The 22,354-nt window shown below is 46.8% G+C and overlaps 1 protein-coding gene across 1 annotated transcript; it reads left to right on the top strand.

The window, feature by feature from the left end:
* Positions 1–5,697: 5,697 nt before the first annotated feature.
* Positions 5,698–21,852, top strand: LOC110516542 (immunoglobulin superfamily member 1). The gene is made up of 5 exons (XM_090211816.1): positions 5,698–5,737; positions 6,549–6,869; positions 21,086–21,406; positions 21,510–21,598; positions 21,718–21,852. Exons 1-5 carry the CDS (start codon positions 5,698–5,700, stop codon positions 21,850–21,852), a joined length of 906 nt encoding a protein of 301 aa, XP_090067942.1.
* Positions 21,853–22,354: the final 502 nt, after the last annotated feature.

Genomic DNA, 22,354 nt, shown 5'->3' with positions numbered 1-22,354 from the left:
CTCCACTAGGGCCCTCTCAGCCAGCTGGCTCCACTAGGGCCCTCTCAGCTAGCTGGCTCTACTAGGGCCCTCTCAGCCACCTGGCTCCACTAGGGCCCTCTCAGCCACCTGGCTCCACTAGGGCCCTCTCATCCAGCATGTCTCCTATATCGTTGTACGTTTGGCAGGAGGTTATGTTTTATTCATTATTAGCCAATCAGCATTGAGCTAAACTGAGTGAACTCAGCTGTGAATGGTCCTGGTGCACCAAATAAAAGTGTAAAGGGAAGCCAGTTTGGATTTGGCTTCAGACCAATCACATCACAAGTCAAACATCATCATTTACAGAAAAAACCCATGAATGCATCTCATTGTGGCTAATGTTAACTAGCTGGCCTGAGAGGATGGAAGTTCAACATGTAGCTAGATGTAGTAGGTTAATGTTAACTAGCTGGCCTGAGAGGATGGAGGTTCAACATGTAGCTAGATGTAGTAGGTTAATGTTAACTAGCTGGCCTGAGAGGATGGAGGTTCAACATGTAGCTAGATGTAGTAGACTAATGTTAACTAGCTGGCCTGAGAGGATGGAGGTTCAACATGTAGCTAGATGTAGTAGGTTAATGTTAACTAGCTGGCCTGAGAGGATGGAAGTTCAACATGTAGCTAGATGTAGTAGGTTAATGTTAACTAGCTGGCCTGAGAGGATGGAAGTTCAACATGTAGCTAGATGTAGTAGGTTAATGTAAACTAGCTGGCCTGAGAGGATGGAAGTTCAACATGTAGCTAGATGTAGTAGGTTAATGTTAACTAGCTGGCCTGAGAGGATGGAGGTTCAACATGTAGCTAGATGTAGTAGACTAATGTTAACTAGCTGGCCTGAGAGGATGGAGGTTCAACATGTAGCTAGATGTAGTAGGCTAATGTTAACTAGCTGGCCTGAGAGGATGGAGGTTCAACATGTAGCTAGATGTAGTAGACTAATGTTAACTAGCTGGCCTGAGAGGATGGAGGTTCAACATGTAGCTAGATGTAGTAGGTTAATGTTAACTAGCTGGCCTGAGAGGATGGAAGTTCAACATGTAGCTAGATGTAGTAGGTTAATGTTAACTAGCTGGCCTGAGAGGATGGAAGTTCAACATGTAGCTAGATGTAGTAGGTTAATGTTAACTAGCTGGCCTGAGAGGATGGAAGTTCAACATGTAGCTAGATGTAGTAGGTTAATGTTAACTAGCTGGCCTGAGAGGATGGAAGTTCAACATGTACTGTAGCTAGATGTAGTAGGTTAATGTTAACTAGCTGGCCTGAGAGGATGGAAGTTCAACATGTACTGTAGCTAGATGTAGTAGGCTAATGTTAACTAGCTGGCCTGAGAGGATGGAGGTTCAACATGTAGCTAGATGTAGTAGGCTAATGTTAACTAGCTGGCCTGAGAGGATGGAAGTTCAACATGTAGCTAGATGTAGTAGGCTAATGTTAACTAGCTGGCCTGAGAGGATGGAGGTTCAACATGTAGCTAGATGTAGTAGGTTAATGTTAACTAGCTGGCCTGACAGGATGGAGGTTCAACATGTAGCTAGATGTAGTAGGCTAATGTTAACTAGCTGGCCTGAGAGGATGGAGGTTCAACATGTACTGTAGCTAGATGTAGTAGGTTAATGTTAACTAGCTGGCCTGAGAGGATGAAGGTTCAACATGTAGCTAGATGTAGTAGGCTAATGTTAACTAGCTGGCCTGAGAGGATGGAAGTTCAACATGTAGCTAGATGTAGTAGGTTAATGTTAACTAGCTGGCCTGAGAGGATGGAAGTTCAACATGTGCTGTAGCTAGATGTAGTAGGTTAATGTTAACTAGCTGGCCTGAGAGGATGGAAGTTCAACATGTACTGTAGCTAGATGTAGTAGGCTAATGTTAACTAGCTGGCCTGACAGGATGGAGGTTCAACATGTAGCTAGATGTAGTAGGTTAATGTTAACTAGCTGGCCTGAGAGGATGGAAGTTCAACATGTAGCTAGATGTAGTAGGTTAATGTTAACTAGCTGGCCTGAGAGGATGGAAGTTCAACATGTACTGTAGCTAGATGTAGTAGGCTAATGTTAACTAGCTGGCCTGACAGGATGGAGGTTCAACATGTAGCTAGATGTAGTAGGTTAATGTTAACTAGCTGGCCTGAGAGGATGGAAATTTAACATGTACTGTAGCTAGATGTAGTAGGCTAATGTTAACTAGCTGGCCTGACAGGATGGAGGTTCAACATGTACTGTAGCTAGATGTAGTAGGTTAATGTTAACTAGCTGGCCTGAGAGGATGGAAGTTCAACATGTACTGTAGCTAGATGTAGTAGGTTAATGTTAACTAGCTGGCCTGACAGGATGGAGGTTCAACATGTACTGTAGCTAGATGTAGTAGGTTAATGTTAACTAGCTGGCCTGGCACATCGTTGCCCATGTCAGGAAGTTATTCCATTAGCATTTTAGCCAGGTACCTTAGGAGAAAAATAACTAAAATGGAGTCCTGTATGACAGAGTCATAGACGTGTAGGATACATGAAAGAGGAGGATGTCTTTGGTGTTTCTCTACAAGTAGGGTGAGTCAACATGTGTTTTCTACACACACACACACACACACACACACACACACACACACACACACACACACACGAACAGAGCAGAAGAAGTAAATTATCAATGCAGAAGTGTGTGTGTGTGTGTGTGGTGTGTGTGTAGCCTATGTAGTTTATGAATGTGTGAGAGTGTCAATGTAGTGTGAGAAGAGGGGGAGAGGAGAGGAGAGGAGAAGAAGTAGAAGAGGAGAAATGGGGGAAAGAGAGGGAGAGAAGAGGAGAGGGGCAGAATTGGAGAAGAATATGAGGTGGGGCAGAATAAGAGTAAAGAGGGGGGAGAAGAGAAGAAGAGGGGGAGAAAAGGAGAGGGGGAGGAGAAGATAGGTGGAGAAGAGGAATGGGGGAGAGGAGAAGAAGAGCAGGGAGAAGAGAAGAAGAGGGAGGAAGAGAGGAGAGGGGGAGAGGAGGAGAAGAGGAGAGGGGGAGAGGAGGAGAGGAGAGGGGGAGAATATGAGGTGGGACAGAAAAAGAGTAAAGAGGGGGAGAAGAGAGGGGGGGAGAGAAGAGAGGGGGGGAGAAAAGAGAGGGGGGGAGAGAAGAGAGGGGGGGAGAGAAGAGAGGGGGAGAAGATGAGACAGTGGAGAAGAGTAGAGGGATAGAAGAGACGAGTATAATTGGGGAGAAGAGGAGAAGAAAGGGGTAGAAGAGGAGATTAGGAGAAGAGAGAGGGGGAGATGCGAAGAAGGGGGAGCAGAGGAGAGGAGGAGGGGAGGATAGGAGAGGGGGAGAAGGCAAGAGGGGGAGAAGATGGGAGAAGAGGAGAAGAGACGAGGAGAAGATGAGAAGGGGGAGGAGAGGGGGGAGAAGAGGAGGATGAGAGAAGAGGAGAGGAAGAGAAAAGAGAAGAGAGAGGAGGTACTGTTTGTCTCCCACCGTTCCACTCAGAGGACTCTACCTTCTGTTATCAAGTGGGCATTTCCACTATATTTAGTTTACCAGTCATTTCAGTGAAGGGAACAAGTGTACACTTTAGGAGAAAGGAGAGATAATTGAGACAATGATTCCATCTGGTCTACAGTCCTGTGTCTGTGACACCAGATTACCACCTAGTGGCCATACGAGGAACTGTACTGTCAGTGTGTTTTTACTGCTGGCTCAAAACAACACATGACCTGCAAACAGGATATGTATGATTCATGTGTGAGTACTAAAAGCGTATGAATATAGTATATTTAATATATATGTGGGTCTGATAAGTAAACACTCTTAATGTTTGCTGTTTTATCCCTCAGAAGAACATTGGTCACTATGTAACCAAACACGTGAAACCTCATGATAAGCCTGTCTTCCCCATCACATCATGAAAGGTCATGTTGATGTTCATTTAACCTCTGTCTCTCTCTTCCTCTGACTCCTCCCTTTCTCCTTTGTTTCTCTATGTCTCTTTCTCTCTCTTTCTCCTCTGCCTCTCCCTTTCTCCTCAGATCTCCAGGCTCAAAGTGTCAGTCCACCAGGTAGGTAGAGTATAAATCTACAGTGATTATAGCAGTTCAATATTAGTCAACTTTATTATCCCACATGGAGAAATTAATGTGTCCATACAAACCATTCTAAACCCCAATAACAAGTAGTGTTTTATGGAACTACTAATACTTGTCAACCACAAAGCATCACTGCTGTTAGAATAACAGAATCACTGTCATCATCTGTCCTCACCACTGTGTTTTCCTCTCTGCTGTTTACAGCTGAAGACTCAGTCAGACTGGTGAATGGGACCACTTCCTGTTCTGGGACAGTGGAAGCCTTCTATGAAGGAGAGTGGTTGGGTGTATGTTTTAGTGGGTTCTGGAGCATGATGAGACAGGCTACGGTTGTGTGTAGAGAGCTGAACTGTGGGAATGTTGTAGCTGCATCTAGAGGACCTCTGATTGAAGATGGAAGAATAGGAGTCAGACTATTTAGTAGATGCAGGGGAAATGAGTCTTCTACTAGACAGTGTGACAACATAACAGGACCTGGTGTCTGTGATGGTGAATATTATCATCATGTGACCTGTTCAGGTAAGAGACTGGTCATATTGAGAGATTTATTTATACATTATACAATATTACCATGTATCATGTTTTATGTGTTTTTATTTCATTTAAATAGACGGAGAGATGTCAGATGTATTTAAACATTATATTTGTGTTTGTCATATTGGTTTATGGGAGATGTTCATGGGCAGATCATTGTAGTTCAGATGGTACTGAAGTGAAGCTGCCTGATGGATGTCCAGCTGTTTATTTTCTATAAAGTGAAGTGAACTTATTCCTGTCTCCTGCCTGCATTATTCCCAACCCGATCCTGAGTGACTAAGAACCCATTTCTACCTCTTACAGTATCAAACATAGCAAACTACTATCTTTTATCCAACATATTTGTGTTTAGTCCTTGACAGTGTCATCAACAAAACTGATTGAATGTTCAACCAACTCTTTTTCTCCAGAGTCTGTGCGGCTTGTGGATGGAGCTGGTTTCTGCTCTGGGAGAGTGGAGGTGAAGTCCAATCAGTCCTGGGCCTCAGTGTGTGAAGCTGACTTTGACCGGCAGGATGCAGAGGTAGTCTGTAGGGAGTTTGGCTGTGGGGCTCCTGCAGCTCTACAGGGGGGGCTCTATGGAGAAGGTGGGGGTCAGACCTGGGATAAAGAGTTCCAGTGTAAAGGCAATGAGTCCCTTCTCCTGGACTGTGACACCTCAGACAGAGAAAACAACACCTACCTACCTGGTAATGCTGTTGGACTCACCTGCTCAGGTAAGAAACATTTTGTCACTCAATCAACATTGTTTCTCACCTGGAGTGAAGAATATGAGAGACAATATAGGTGTGTTTCAGTGAGAAAATAGTAAGATTACTGTCTCTCTCTTTTCTTTTCTCAGAGCCTGATGATGTGAGGCTGGTGGGAGGAGGCAGTCGCTGTGCTGGTGGAGTGGAGTGGTACCACCAGGGAGAGTGGAGGACTGTGGGAGCTGATGACAGGAACCAGAGGGATGTAGCTGCAGTAGTGTGTAGACAGCTGGGTTGTGGCTCCACTGTTTCAGTTCTTCCTGGAAACACCACTAGAGGGATTAGAGTTTCCTGTCCTGAGTCTGAGTCTTCACTGAGGGAGTGTTGGAGAATGGATGATCTCCTTCCTGGACTCACAGTGATCTGCTCAGGTAATAACAACATACACTATATGGCCAAAAGTATGTGGACATATGTGGATTCTGCTATTTCAGCCACACCTTTTGCTGACAGGTGTTTAAAACTAAGCACACAGCCATGCATTCTCCATAGACAAACATTGCCAGTAGATTGGACTTACTGAAGATCTCAGTGACTTAACGTGGCAAGTCTAGGAGCAACAACGGCTCAGCCGTGAAGTGGTAGACAACACACGCAGAACGACCGCCGAGTGTTGAACCACGTAGAGCCTAAAAATAATCCTCTGTTGTAAAACTCACTGCTGAGTTCCACATACTTTTGTCCATGTATTATATCTCCTTCCTGGAATCACAGTGATCTGCTCAGGAAATATCAACATATTATAATTATATTCAACTGATTTCCTTCATTCATACAACTTCCTCTGCACCTCTCATGATGACTGTTTAACTTGTCAGTCTGCTTTACTAAATAGATCACTCAGTCAAGTAGGAATCAAATACAACTTAAATATCCCAGAATGCTTTGTATTTGAGTGTTATCTCAGTGAACGTCTCTACTCACTACCACTGTCACGTGTCATGTTATTGTCACATCTAAATGAGGAAAGTAGTTGAGGAGCTACGTTTTCTTTTTCTCTCCTCTTGTTCCAGATGTCCTGCTTCAGCCTGATATCAACATATGTTGTCTCAGTGACTGTAGGCCCACTACTCATGTTGCCCTGTGAGGGAGGGTGGCTGGCACTGTTACATGCTGATGTTATTGTCATATCTATAGGAAACTAGTTGAAGAGGTTTTTCTTGTTCTCTTTTATTGTTACAGATCTCCTGGTCCAGCCTGATATCTTCCTGACTGACTCAATGGGAGGGGTCTCCAGTTGCCACCAGGGGCCCGAGATGTTCAGGGGCTACAACTTCACCATCACCTGCTCCACTCAGCCACAGTACCCAGGAGGCTCCTTCCTCCTCACATTCACCGGCTCCAACAGAACCCAGACCCAGCCAGCTGTCAATCACTCTGCTGCCTTCCTCTTCCCTGCTGCAGATGACTCCCACCAAGGGAACTACAGCTGTGTTTATGACAATTATGTTTTCTCTCATAACTTCACCTCTGAGAGTGAGCTCCTCTCCCTCACCATCACAGGTAACTGAACACGAACCAGACTTATAACTTTGTCATTGACAGATTTTCCACAGATCTATGTGATGATGATCAGTCCCCTCATCAAAGGTGTTTCTGTTTGCAGCCTCTCCTCTGCCAGCCTTCATCATCAGACACGTTGTAGTGTTGCTGATCCTACTGACAGCCATCACCACCTCCTACCTGTACTACAAGGTAAAGACATTTACTCAGACGTTACAAGTCATTTAAACTAGAGGGAGAGGGGGAGAGGGAGAGAGAGCGAATGGAGATACCAGAGAGTAAATGTCTGACTGTTGGTGCTGTGTCTCCCTAGCCCACCAGGAGGCAGAAGAGAGTGAACAGGGTGAGCAGCATGGATCTTTATGTCAATGCCATGGAGATGGTCTCTCTGAGCTCCAGAGCTGAAGCTGGACCGGGAGAGGAGAGAGCAGCCCAGGGGACGGAGTAGGAGTAGAATGAATCTGACCCTACATGCTGATCTTAGGTCAGTTTTGTGTTTTAAATCGATGGTCAGCAGTGGACTGGTGTTTAAAATGTGGTGACAAACCTGAAGTGGTTCTAATTTTAATAACAAGTTCAGAATTAGTTTCTCTTTCTAGAACCTTGGAAGAAATCTAAAAGGAGTGACTGCAACCACCATTATTCATTTAGTTTGGTTTTTACCACCAGAGAAACATGGGGTTCTGGGTAACATGGGGTTCTGGGTAACATGGGGTTCTGGGTAACATGGGGTTTTGGTAAAATGGGGTTCTGGGTAACATGGGGTTTTGGGTAACATGGGGTTTTGGGTAACATGGGGTTTTGGGTAACATGGGGTTCTGGGTAACATGGGGTTTTGGGTAACATGGGGTTTTGGTAACATGGGGTTCTGGGTAACATGGGGTTTTGGGTAACATGGGGTTTTGGTAACATGGGGTTCTGGGTAACATGGGGTTCTGGGTAACATGGGGTTCTGGGTAACATGGGGTTCTGGGTAACATGGGGTTCTGGGTAACATGGGGTTCTGGGTAACATGGGGTTTTGGGTAACATGGGGTTTTGGGTAACATTGGGTTCTGGGTAACATGGGGTTCTGGGTAACATGGGGTTCTGGGTAACATGGGGTTCTGGGTAACATGGGGTTTTGGTAACATGGGGTTCTGGGTAACATGGGGTTCTGGGTAACATGGTGTTCTGGGTAACATGGGGTTCTGGGTAACATGGGGTTTTGGGTAACATGGGGTTTTGGGTAATATTGGGTTCTGGGTAACATGGGGTTCTGGGTAACATGGGGTTTTGGGTAACATGGGGTTCTGGGTAACATGGGGTTTGGGTAACATGGGGTTTGGGTAACTTGGGGTTCTGGGTAACATGGGGTTTGGGTAACATGGGGTTTGGGTAACATGGGGTTCTGGGTAACATGGGGTTTGGGTAACATGGGGTTTGGGTAACATGGGGTTCTGGGTAACATGGGGTTCTGGGTAACATGGGGTTCTTGGTAACATGGGGTTTGGGTAACATGGGGTTCTGGGTAACATGGGGTTTGGGTAACATGGGGTTCTGGGTAACATGGGGTTTGGGTAACATGGGGTTCTGGGTAACATGGGGTTTTGGTAACATGGGGTTTGGGTTCATTTAAGAAACTAGCTCAATTAGGTCTGTTTTGCATTCCATCAGTGGAGGCTGGTGGGAGGAGCCTCAGAAACCTGGCTCATTGTAATGGCTGAAACGGAGTAGGTGGAACGGAGTCAAACACTTGATCTGTTTGATACTGTTCCATTCATTCCCTTCCAGCCAATACAATGAGCCAGTCCTCCTATAGCTCCTCCCACCAGCCTCCACCGCATTCTATACATTCATTCCCTTCCAGCCAATACAATGAGCCAGTCCTCCTGTAGCTCCTCCCACCAGCCTCCACCGCATTCTATACATTCATTCCCTTCCAGCCAATACAATGAGCCAGTCCTCCTATAGCTCCTCCCACCAGCCTCCACAGCATTCTATACATTCATTCCCTTCCAGCCAATACAATGAGCCAGTCTTCCTATAGCTCCTCCCACCAGCCTCCACAGCATTCTATACAATCATTCCCTTCCAGCCAATACAATGAGCCAGTCATCCTATAGCTCCTCCCACCAGCCTCCACAGCATTCTATACATTCATTCCCTTCCAGCCAATACAATGAGCCAGTCCTCCTATAGCTCCTCCCACCAGCCTCCACAGCATTCTATACATTCATTCCCTTCCAGCCAATACAATGAGCCAGTCCTCCTATAGCTCCTCCCACCAGCCTCCACCGCATTCTATACATTCATTCCCTTCCAGCCAATACAATGAGCCAGTCCTCCTATAGCTCCTCCCACCAGCCTCCACCGCATTCTATACATTCATTCCCTTCCAGCCAATACAATGAGCCAGTCCTCCAATAGCTCCTCCCACCAGCCTCCACTGCATTCTATACATTATATATATTATATTATTTAGTATAGCCTACTGTTAGATTCTTTATGTTGAAGTGTCTCCATTATTAGTCCATGTATTATTATATTATTTAGTATAGCCTACTGTTAGATTCTTTATGTTGAAGTGTCTCCATTATTAGTCCATGTATTATTTAGTATAGCCTACTGTTAGATTCTTTATGTTGAAGAGTCTCCATTATTAGTCCATGTATTATTTAGTATAGCCTACTGTTAGATTCTTTATGTTGAAGAGTCTCCATTATTAGTCCATGTATTATAATCATCTGTTCATTCTTTGTAGTTTGAAACATCTTTAATAAAAGGGGACATATTTTTCACAAGTCAATGTGGTTTATTGTTGTAGTTTGTTTACTTTTAGATGTATAAATCTCTCCTGATGTTGATATTGATTTACGATGCAGATTATTGTTATGATGTTGTGCCTTCAGAAAATATTCACTCCTTTACTTATAAAATGGGATTAAAAAAAAATATTGTAATTTTTTTGTCAATGATCTACACCCCCGGACAGGGCCAAACAGGAAGGATATAACCTTACCTTACCTGGTTGAATGCTCCCGGTCGCCCTGCCAGTGCGGTGAGGTGGAATAGCCCGCACTGGGCTATGCAGGCGAACCGGGGACACCATGCGCAAGGCTGGTGCCATGTAAGCCGGCCCAAGGAGACGCACTGGAGACCAGATGCGTAGAGCCGGCTTCATGGCATTAGGCTCGACACTCACTCTAGCCCGGCCGACACGCGGAGCTGGAATATACCGCACCGGGCTATGCACCCGCACTGGGGACACCGTGCGCTCCACAGCATAACACGGTGCCTGCCCGGTCTCTCTAGCCCCCCGGTAAGCACAGGAAGTTGGCACAGGTCTCCTACCAGGCTTCGCCATACTCCCGGTGTCCCCCCCCCCCCCACAATACATTTTTGGGGCTGACTCTCGGACTTCCATCCACGTCGTCGTGCTGCCTCCTCTTACCAGCGCCTCTCCGCCTCCAGCTCTTCTTTGGGGCGGCGATATTCTCCAGGCTGATCCCAGGGTCCTTTTCCGTCCAAGATTTCCTCCCAACTCCAGAAATCTTGATTTCACTGCTCCTGCTGCCGCTGCCTGTCACCACGCCGCTTGGTCCTGTTGTGGTGGGTGATTCTGTTACGGGATTCTTCTGTTGAAAGAGAGGAGGACCAAAATGTAGCGTGGTTATCTTTATACATCTTTAATGAAAGATGAAAACACAAAATACTAAGGCCAGGGCGTGACAGGGGGACTTTACCTAGCAGGGTCTTGTAGATGACATGGAGCCAGTGGGTTTGGCGACGAGTATGAAGCGAGGGCCAGCCAACGAGAGCATACAGGTCATAGTGGTGGGTAGTATATGGGGCTTTGGTGACAAAACGGATGGCACTGTGATAGACTGCATCCAATTTGTTGAGTAGAGTGTTGGAGGCTATTTTGTAAATGACATCGCCGAAGTGGACGATAGGATAGTCAGCTTTACGAGGGTATGTTTGGCTGCATGAGTGAAGGATGCTTTGTTGAGAAATAGGAAGCCGATTCTAGATTTAATTTTGGATTGGAGATGTTTGATATGAGTCTGGAAGGAGAGTTTACAGTCTGACCAGAAACCTAGGTATTTGTAGCTGTCCACGTATTCTAAGTCAGAGTCGTCCAGAGTAGTGATGCTGGACGGACGGGCAGGTAGCGATCAGTTGAAGAGTCACCCCTCCACTCTTTCCCTGAGTCCAGGCCCCAGACAGACAGACAGACAGACAGAACTACTAGTCACCCTTCCACTCTTTCCCTGAGTCCAGGCCCCAGACAGACAGACAGACAGAACTACTAGTCACCCCTCCACTCTCTCCCTGAGTCCATCAGACAGACAAACAGACAGACAGACAGACAGACAGACAGACAGACAGACAGACAGACAGACAGACACAGACAGACAGACATAGAGACAGACAGACATAGAGACAGACAGACATACAGACAGACAGACAGACAGACAGACAGACAGACAGACAGACAGACAGACAGACAGACAGACAGAACTACTAGTCATCCCTCCACTCTCTCCCTGAGTCCAGACAGACAGACAGACAGACATAGAGACAGACAGACAGACAGAACTACTAGTCATCCCTCCACTCTCTCCCTGAGTCCAGACAGACAGACAGACAGACATAGAGACAGACAGACAGACAGAACTACTAGTCATCCCTCCACTCTCTCCCTGAGTCCAGACAGACAGACAGACAGACAGAACTACTAGTCATCCCTCCACTCTCTCCCTGAGTCCAGGCCCCAGACAGACATAACTACTAGTCATCCCTCCACTCTCTCCCTGAGTCCAGGCCCCAGACAGACAGACAGACAGAACTACTAGTCATCCCTCCACTCTCTCCCTGAGTCCATCCCCCAGACCGACCGACCGCTCTGTCACCTCTGTCATTACCTTCCCTACATCTGTCTGGTTCCTGATCTGTTCCCTGCTTCAGCATTAATTGTGGTTTGTGGTTTTGTACCCGTGTGCTGACGCTGTTCTTGTCTTTGTCTGTTCCTGATTAAATGTTGATTCCACGTACCTGCTTCTCATCTCTGGCGTATGTCCTGACACATTGTTCTTCTGAGTGATAAAACAGCAAACATTAAGAGTGTTTACTTATCAGACCCACATATATAATAAATATACTATAATATACTATATTCATATGCTTTTAGTACTCACACATGAATCATATCCTGTTTGCAGGTCATGTGTTGTTTTGAGCCAGCAGTAAAAACACACTGACAGGACAGTTCCTCTTATGGCCACTAGGTGGTAATCTGGTGTCACAGACGCAGGATTGTAGACTAGAAAGAAGCATTGTCCCAATTATCTCTCCTTTCTCCTAAAGTGTACACTTGTTCCCTTGACTGAAATGACTGGTACACTAAATGTAGTGGAAATGCCCACTTGATAACAGTAGAGTCCTCTGAGTGGAACAGTGGGAGACAAACAGTACCTCCTCTCCCCTTCTCCCATTCTCCTCTTATCCCTCTCCTCTTTTCTACCCCTCTCCTCCTTTCAACTTTTCAACCCCTCTCCTCTTTCCTCTCCCCTTCTCCCATTCTCCTCTTATCTCTCTCCTCTTTTCTACCCCTCTCCTCTTTTCAACTTTTCAACCCCCTCTCCTCTCCTCTCCTTTTCTCTCACCTCTCCTCTTTCCTCTCTCCTCTCCTCTTTCCTCTCCTCTCCTCTCCTCTCTTCTCCTCTCTTCTCTCTCCTCTCCTCTCCTATTTCCTCTCCTCTCCTCTCCTCTCCTCTCTTCTCCTCTTTTCTCTCTCCACTCCACTCCTCTCCTTTCCTTTCCTCTCCTCTCCTTTCCTCTCATCTCCTCTCTTCTCCTCTTTTCTCTCTCCACTCCACTCCTCTCCTCATCTTATCTCCTCTCTTCTCCTATTTTCTCTCTCCACTCCGCTCCTCTCCTCTCCTCTTTCCTCTCCTCTCCTCTTTTCTCTCTCCACTCCACTCCACTCCACTCCTCTCCTCTCCTCTCCTCTCCTCTCCTCTCCTCTCCTCTCCTCTTCTCTTCTCTTCTCTTCTCTCCACTCCACTCCACTCCACTCCTCTCCTCTCTTCTCCTCTCCTCTCCATATTTTTATCACTGACATCTCACCAGTGATGTCATCATAACCAGTAACCTGTTCCTCTCTTGGCCCAGCCCAGCCTGACCCTGACATATAGCATCAGGCCTGTTGAGTTGACTTGGGTAACAGACCTCTTCTACACCACATCCCCCCTTCTCCTGCTCTAACATGAGACCTCATCAGTGCTCATTTTGGGTGCTGGTACTGTTTCTATTTAGGTGCTGGAACATTAAGCCAATATTCTATAAGAGGTGAACTCAATCAGTAGAAAGTTAGAGGTGATATTATAGGACACACTATGTGTAACTTTGCTGCTCTGTCAGCAGTTTCCTGTGGAGTTTTTTTAACATATCAGTTTGCTGTAGTGTGTTCAACCACTGATCCAAGATAAGTTGCTAGGAAGTTAATCTCACATCATTGAAGTTAGGACGTAATGAGATAGAAGTCATATAGCCTAGCAGTATTTTCCACTCTTCAGTCCACTCTTTATGACAGCAGACTGTGGAGCCCCAGTTAGAGACAGATATGATACCTGCAGTGATACTGATGACCCTGTTGTGGAGCACAGGTAGGATGCTGTTACACTGATATACACTTGTGACAGTTACTGAGATATGTTTTGATATTGTAAGATATATTATAATTTGCAGGGTTAGTAAAATAACATACAACTGGAAGCAGACAGTAAAAATGTGTCTCAAAGCAGGACAATGATGTGATCACCTGTAAATGTACTTTACTGTAGTCTAACTGTCCATCTGGGGACAGGCACTAATGTCAGTTAAGTTGTGATGGTGTCATGCATCTGACTGTTGTATATTCAGTGTGTCAATGATTGATTGTATCTGTCTCAATGTAAATGAGAGAATATATTATATATTATATTGGTGTTATGTTAGAGTAGGAGAAGGGAGGGGTGGAGATGATAGAGGTCTATGAGCTGAGTCAAAATCAACAGGTCCAACACTATACGTCACGAAGAGAGAGAGAACAAGAGAGAGAGAGAGAGAGCGTGTGCGCAAAATAAATGAGCAGAGCGAGAGGGAGGAGAGAGGAGGGGAGGGGACAGAGGAGGGACGGTGAGAAAGGAGGGGAGGGGAGGTAGGAGGGTAACGGAGAGAAGGGGAGGGGAGAGAGAGAAATGTGGAGGAGAGAGAAGGAGAGAGAAGCGGAGGGTAGAGAGAAGGGGAGGGGAGAGAGAGAAATGTGGAGGAGAGAGAATGGGAGGGAGAGAGAGAAATGTGGAGGAGAGAGAAAGAGAGAGAAGGGAAGAGATGGGGGAGGGGAGAGAAATAGTAAAGGAAGGGCTCCACTAGGGCCCTCTCAGCCAGCCTGCTCCACTAGGGCCCTCTCAGCCACCTGGCTCCACTAGGGCCCTCTCAGCCACCTGGCTCCACTAGGGCCCTCACAGCCAGTCTGCTCCACTAGGGCCCTCTCAGCCAGCCAGCTCCACTAGGGCCCTCTCAGCCAGCCTGATCCACTAGGGCCCTCTCAGCCAGCCTGCTCCACTAGGGCCCTCTCAGCCAGCCTGCTCCACTAGGGCCCTCTCAGCCAGTCTGCTCCACTAGGGCCCTCTCAGCAAGCCTGCTCCACTAGGGCCCTCTCAGCCAGCCTGCTCCACTAGGGCCCTCACAGCCAGCCTGCTCCACTAGGGCCCTCACAGCCAGCCTGCTCCACTAGGGCCCTCACAGCCAGCCTGCTCCACTAGGGCCCTCTCAGCCAGCCTGCTCCACTAGGGCCCTCACAGCCAGCCTGCTCCAATAGGGCCCTCTCAGCCAGCCTGCTCCACTAGGGCCCTCTCAGCCAGCCTGCTCCACTAGGGCCCTCTCAGCCAGTCTGCTCCACTAGGGCCCTCTCAGCCAGCCTGCTCCACTAGGGCCCTCTCAGCCACCTGGCTCCACTAGGGCCCTCTCAGCCACCTGGCTCCACTAGGGCCTTCTCAGCCACCTGGCTCCACTAGGGCCCTCTCAGCCACCTGGCTCCACTAGGGCCCTCTCAGCCACATGGCTCCACTAGGGCCCTCTCAGCCACCTGGCTCCACTAGGGCCCTCTCAGCCACCTGGCTCCACTAGGGCCCTCTCAGCCACCTGGCTCCACTAGGGCCCTCTCAGCCAGCTGTGATCTGTGTGTACAAAACGTTTTACAAAAAGTTATTTTGGGGTCTTTGTAGTCTGACAGAATATGTCTCCTATATCGTTGTACGTTTGGCAGGAGGTTATGTTTTATTAATTATTAGCCAATCAGCATTGAGCTAAACTGAGTGAGCTCAGCTGTGAATGGTCCTGCTGCACAAAATAAAAGTGTAAAGGGAAGCCAGTTTGGATTTGGCTTCAGACCTATCACATCACAAGTCAAACATCATTTACAGAAACATGAATGCATCTCATTGTGGCTAATGTTAACTAGCTGGCTAGCTGGCTAGCTAGCTTCAACATGTAGCTAGATGTAGTAGGTTAATGTTAACTAGCTGGCCTGAGAGGATGGAAGTTCAACATGTAGCTAGATGTAGTAGGCTAATGTTAACTAGCTGGCCTGAGAGGATGGAGGATCAACATGTAGCTAGATGTAGTAGACTAATGTTAACTAGCTGGCCTGAGAGGATGGAAGTTTAACATGTAGCTAGATGTAGTAGGTTAATGTTAACTAGCTGGCCTGAGAGGATGGAGGATCAACATGTAGCTAGATGTAGTAGGTTAATGTTAACTAGCTGGCCTGAGAGGATGGAGGTTCAACATGTAGCTAGATGTAGTAGGTTAATGTTAACTAGCTGGCCTGAGAGGATGGAGGTTCAACATGTAGCTAGATGTAGTAGGTTAATATTAACTAGCTGGCCTGAGAGGATGGAAGTTCAACATGTACTGTAGCTAGATGTAGTAGGTTAATGTTAACTAGCTGGCCTGAGAGGATGGAGGTTCAACATGTACTGTAGCTAGATGTAGTAGGTTAATGTTAACTAGCTGGCCTGACAGGATGGAAGTTCAACATGTACTGTAGCTAGATGTAGTAGACTAATGTTAACTAGCTGGCCTGAGAGGATGGAAGTTCAACATGTAGCTAGATGTAGTAGGCTAATGTTAACTAGCTGGCCTGAGAGGATGGAAGTTCAACATGTACTGTAGCTAGATGTAGTAGGTTAATGTTAACTAGCTGGCCTGATAGGATGGAAGTTCAACATGTACTGTAGCTAGATGTAGTAGGTTAATGTTAACTAGCTGGCCTGAGAGGATGAAAGTTCAACATGTAGCTAGATGTAGTAGGTTAATGTTAACTAGCTGGCCTGACAGGATGGAAGTTCAACATGTACTGTAGCTAGATGTAGTAGGTTAATGTTAACTAGCTGGCCTGAGAGGATGGAAGTTCAACATGTACTGTAGCTAGATGTAGTAGGTTAATGTTAACTAGCTGGCCTGAGAGGATGGAAGTTCAACATGTACTGTAGCTAGATGTAGTAGGGGGTAGGAGAGTAGTGGCGGAGAAGAGGACGGGGGAGATGAGGAGAAGTGAGAAGAGGAGAAGAGAGGGGGAAGAGAGGGGGGAGTAGAGGAAACGAGAGGGGAGAAGAGAGTGGAAGAGGAGAGAAAAGGGAAGAAGAGGAGAGGAGAGGGAAGAGGAGAGACAAGGGAGAAGAGGAGAGGAGATGAGGGGTAAAGAGGAGAGGGGAGAGGAGAGGATAGTGGAGAGGAGGGGAGAGGAGAAGGGGAGAGGGGAGAGGGGAGAGGAGAGCGGGAGAAGATGAGGGGGAATAGAGGAGGAGAAGAGGAGAGGGGGAGGAGAAGAGAGGGGGAGAAGAGGGGAGGGGGAGAAGAGGAGAAGAAAGAGGGATAAGAGTAGGAAGGAGAGGAGAAGGGAAGAGGGGGAGAAGAGGGGGAATAAAGGGGGAGGAGAGGAGAGGGGAGGAGAGGAGAGGGGAGGGGCAGAAAGGGAAAAAGAGGGGGAGACGAGAAGAGGAGAAGAGGATGAGAGAGGGGGGGAGAGAAGAGAGGGGGAGAAGATGAGACAGTGGAGAAGAGTAGAGTGGATATTAAGAGACAAGTATAATTGGGGAGAAGATGGAAGAGAAGAGGAGTCGGGGGGAAGAGGAGAGGAGAATGGGAGAAGGGGAGTGGGAGGGAAGAGCAGAGGAGAAGCGGAGAAGGGGAGTGGGGGAAAGAGGAGATGAGAATGGGAGAAGAAAGGGGGAGAAGAGGAGAGGAGAGGAGGAGGGGAGGATAGGAGAGGGGAGAGGAGTGGAGAGGAGAGAGAGAGGGGAGTAGCTGGGAAAGGAGAGGGGGAGGAGAGGAGAAGAAAGAGGGATAAGAGTAGGGAGGAGAGGAGAAGGGAAGAGGGGGAGAAGAGGGGGAATAAAGGGGGAGGAGAGGAGAGGGGAGGAGAGGAGAGGGAAGAGGAGAGGGGAGGAGAGGAGAGGGGAGGGTCAGAAAGGGAAAAAGAGGGGGAGACGAGAAGAGGAGAAGAAAGAGGGATAAGAGTAGGGAGGAGAGGAGAAGGGAAGAGGGGGAGAAGAGGGGGAATAAAGGGGGAGGAGAGGAGAGGGGAGGAGAGGAGAGGGAAGAGGAGAGGGGAGGAGAGGAGAGGGGAGGGTCAGAAAGGGAAAAAGAGGGGGAGACGAGAAGAGGAGAAGAGGATGAGAGAGGGGGGAGAGAAGAGAGGGGGAGAAGATGAGACAGTGGAGAAGAGTAGAGTGGATATTAAGAGACGAGTATAATTGGGGAGAAGATGGAAGAGAAGAGGAGTCGGGGGGAAGAGGAGAGGAGAATGGGAGAAGGGGAGTGGGAGGGAAGAGCAGAGGAGAAGCGGAGAAGGGGAGTGGGGGGAAGAGGAGATGAGAATGGGAGAAGAAAGGGGGAGAAGAGGAGAGGAGAGGAGGAGGGGAGGATAGGAGAGGGGAGAGGAGTGGAGAGGAGAGAGAGAGGGGAGTAGCTGGGAAAGGAGAGGGGGAGGAGAGGAGGATGAGAGAAGGGGAGAGGAAGAGAAGAGAGGAGGTACTGTTTGTCTCCCACCGCTCCACTCAGAGGACTCTACTGTTATCAAGTGGGCGTTTCCACTATATTTAGTTTACCAGTCATTTCAGTGAAGGGAACAAGTGCACACTTTAGGAGAAAGGAGAGATAATTGGGACAATGCTTCTTTCTCGTCTCCAGTCCTGCGTCTGTAACACCATATTTCCACCTAGTGGCCATAAGAGGAACTGTCCTGTCAGTGTGTTTTTACTGCTGGCTCAAAACAACACATGACCTGCAAACAGGATATAATTCATGTGTGAGTACTAAAAGCACCTGAATGTAGTATATTATAGTATATTTATTATATATGTGGGTCTGATAAGTAAACACTCTTAATGTTTGCTGTTTTATCACTCAGAATAACATTGGTCACTATGTAACCAAACACATGTGAAACATCATGATAAGACTGTCTTCCCATCACATCATGAAAGGTCATGTTGATGTTCATTTAACCTCTGTCTCTCTCTTCCTCTGACTCCTCCCTTTCTCTCTCTGTCTCTTTCTTTCTCTTTCTCCTTTGTTTTTCTCTATCTCTCTGTCTCTTTCTCTCTCTTTCTCCTCTGTCTCTCTCTTTCTCCTCTGTCTCTCTTTCTCCTCAGATCTCCAGGCTCAAAGTGTCAGTCCACCAGGTAGGTAGAGTATAAATCTACAGTGATTATAGCAGTTCAATATTAGTCAACTTTATTATCCCACATGGAGAAATTCATGTGTCCATACAAACCATTCTAAAACCCAATAACAAGTAGTGTTTTATGGAACTACTAATACTTGTCAACCACAAAGCATTACTGCTGTTAGAATAACACAATCACTGTCATCATCTGTCCTCACCACTGTGTTTTCCTCTCTGCTGTTTACAGCTGAACTCTCAGTCAGACTGGTGAATGGGACCACTTCCTGTTCTGGGACAGTGGAAGCCTTCCATGAAGGAGAGTGGTCAGGTCTATGTTTTAGGTGGTTTTGGAGCATGATGAGACAGGCTACGGTTGTGTGTAGACAGCAGGGCTGTGGGAATCCTGTAGCTGCATCTAGAGGACCTCTGATTGAAGATGGAAGAATAGGAGTCAGACTATATAGTAGATGCAGGGGAAATGAGTCTTCTATTAAACAGTGTGACAAAAGTAGAGGAGAACCTGGTGTCTGTGATGGTGGATATTATCATCATGTGACCTGTTCAGGTAAGAGACTGGTCATATTGAGAGATTTATTTATACATTATACAATATTACCATGTATCATGTTTTATGTGTTTTTATTTCTTTAAATAGAGGGAGAGATGTCAGATGTATTTAAACATTATATTTGTGTTTGTCATATTGGTTTATGGGAGATGTTCATGGGCAGATCATTGTAGTTCAGATGGTACTGAAGTGAAGCTGCCTGATGGATGTCCAGCTGTTTATTTTCTATAAAGTGAAGTGAACTTATTCCTGTCTCCTGCCTGCATTATTCCCAACCCGATCCTGAGTGACTAAGAACCCATTTCTACCTCTTACAGTATCAAACATAGCAAACTACAATCTTTTATCCAACATATTTGTGTTTAGTCCTTGACAGTGTCATCAACAAAACTGATTGAATGTTCAACCAACTCTTTTTCTCCAGAGTCTGTGCGGCTTGTGGATGGAGCTGGTCTCTGCTCTGGGAGAGTGGAGGTGAAGTCCAATCAGTCCTGGGCCTCAGTGTGTGAAGCTGACTTTGACCGGCAGGATGCAGAGGTAGTCTGTAGCGAGTTTGGCTGTGGGGCTCCTGCAGCTCTACAGGGGGGGCTCTATGGAGAAGGTGAGGGTCAGACCTGGGATAAAGAGTTCCAGTGTAAAGGCAATGAGTCCCTTCTCCTGGACTGTAACACCTCAGACAGAGAGAACAACACCTGCCTACCTGGTAATGCTGTTGGACTCACCTGCTCAGGTAAGAAACAGTTTGTCACTCAGTCAACATTGTTTCTCATCTGGAGTGAAGAATATGAGAGAAAATATAGGTGTGTTTTAGTGAGAAATAGTAAGATTACTGTCTCTCTCTTTTATTTTTCTCAGAGCCTGATGATGTGAGGCTGGTGGGAGGAGGCAGTCGCTGTGCTGGTGGAGTGGAGTGGTACGACCAGGGAGAGTGGAGGACTGTGGGAGCTGAGGACTGGGACCAGAGGGATGTAGCTGCAGTAGTGTGTAGACAGCTGGGTTGTGGCTCCACTGTTTCAGAACTACCTGGAAACACCACTAGAGGGATTAGAGTTTCCTGTTCTGAGTCTGAGTCTTCACTGAGGGATTGTTGGAGAATGGATTATCTCTGTCCTGGACTCACAGTGATCTGCTCAGGTAATAACAAGATACACTATATGGCCAAAAGTATGTGGACTTTAGTGGATTCGGCTATTTCAGCCACACCTTTTGCTGACAGGTGTATAAAATTAAGCACACAGCCATGAAATCTCCATAGACAAACATTGCCAGTAGATTGGACTTACTGAAGATCTCAGTGACTTAACGTGGCAAGTCTAGGAGCAACAACGGCTCAGCCGTGAAGTGGTAGACAACACAAGCTCACAGAACGGACCGCCGGGTGTTGAACCACGTAGAGCCTACAAATAATCCTCTGTTGTAAAACTCACTGCTGAGTTCCACATACTTTTGTCCATGTATTATATCTCCTTCCTGGACTCACAGTGATCTGCTCAGGAAATATCAACATATTATCATTATATTCAACTGATTTCCTTCATTCATACAACTTCCTCTGCAACTCTCATGATGACTGTTTAACTTGTCAGTCTGCTTTACTAAATAGATCACTCTGTCAAGTAGGAATCAAATACAACTTAAATATCCCAGAATGCTTTTGTATGTGAGTGTTATCTCAGTGAACGTCTCTACTCACTACCACTGTCATATGTCATGTTATTGTCACATCTAAATGAGGAAAGTAGTTGAGGAGCTACGTTTTATTTTTCTCTCCTCTAGTTCCAGATGTCCTGCTTCAGCCTGATATCAACATATGTTGTCTCAGTGACTGTAGGCCCACTACTCATGTTGCCCTGTGAGGGAGGGTGGCTAGCAGTGTTACATGCTGATGTTATTGTCATATCTATAGGAAACTAGTTGAAGAGGTTTTTCTTGTTCTCTTTTATTGTTACAGATCTCCTGGTCCAGCCTGATATCTTCCTGACTGACCCAATGGGAGGGGTCTTCAGGGGCCACCAGGGGCCCGAGATGTTCAGGGGCTACAGCTTCACCATCACCTGCTCCACTCAGCCACAGTACCCAGGAGGCTCCTTCCTCCTCACGTTCACCAGCTCCAACAGAACCCAGATCCAGCCAGCTGTCAATCACTCTGCTGCCTTCCTCTTCCCTGCTGCAGATGACTCCCACCGAGGGAACTACAGCTGTGTTTATGACAATTATGTTTTCTCTCATAACTTCTCCTCTGAGAGTGAGCTCCTCTCCCTCACCATCACAGGTAACTGAACATGAACCAGACTTATAACTTTGTCAATGACAGATTTCCCACAGATCTATGTGATGATGATCAGTCCCCTCATCAAAGGTGTTTCTGTTTGCAGCCTCTCCTCTGCCAGCCTTCATCATCAGACACGTTGTAGTGCTGCTGATCCTACTGACAGCCATCACCACCTCCTACCTGTACTACAAGGTAAAGACCTTTACTCAGACGTTACAAGTCATTTAAACTAGAGGGTGAGGGGGAGAGGGAAGGAGAGAATGGAGATACTAGAGAGTAAATGTCTGACTGTTGGTGCTGTGTCTCCCTAGCCTACCAGGAGGCAGAAGAGAGTGAACAGGGTGAGCAACATGGATCTTTATGTCAATGCCATGGAGATGGTCTCTCTGAGCTCCAGAGCTGAAGCTGGACCGGGAGAGGAGAGAGCAGCCCAGGGGACGGAGTAGGAGTAGAATTAATCTGACCATACATGCTGATCTTAGGTCAGTTTTGTGTTTTAAATCGATGGTCAGCATTGGACTGGTGTTTAAAATGTGGTGACAAACCTGAAGTGGTTCTAATTTTAATAACAAGTTCAGAATTAGTTTCTCTTTCTAGAACCTTGGAAGAAATCTAAAAGGAGTGACTGCAACCACCATTATTCATTTAGTTTGGTTTTTACCACCAGAGAAACATGGGGTTTGGGGTAACATGGGGTTCTGGGTAACATGGGGTTTGGGGTAACATGGGGTTTGGGTAACATGGGGTTTTGGGTAACATGGGGTTTGGGTAACATGGGGTTCTGGGTAACATGGGGTTTGGGTAACATGGGGTTTGGGTAACATGGGGTTTTGGGTAACATGGGGTTCTGGGTAACATGGGGTTCTGGGTAACATGGGGTTCTGGGTAACATGGGGTTCTGGGTAACATGGGGTTCTGGGTAACATGGAGTTTCGGTTCATTTCAGAA

The sequence above is a fragment of the Oncorhynchus mykiss genome, chromosome 19 (assembly GCF_057628025.1).
Source record: "Oncorhynchus mykiss isolate SJ-2025 chromosome 19, ASM5762802v1, whole genome shotgun sequence".
Lineage (NCBI taxonomy): Eukaryota > Metazoa > Chordata > Actinopteri > Salmoniformes > Salmonidae > Oncorhynchus > Oncorhynchus mykiss.
The sequence above is the reverse complement of the archived record's forward strand: the minus strand, read 5'-3'. Positions and strand labels throughout refer to the sequence as shown.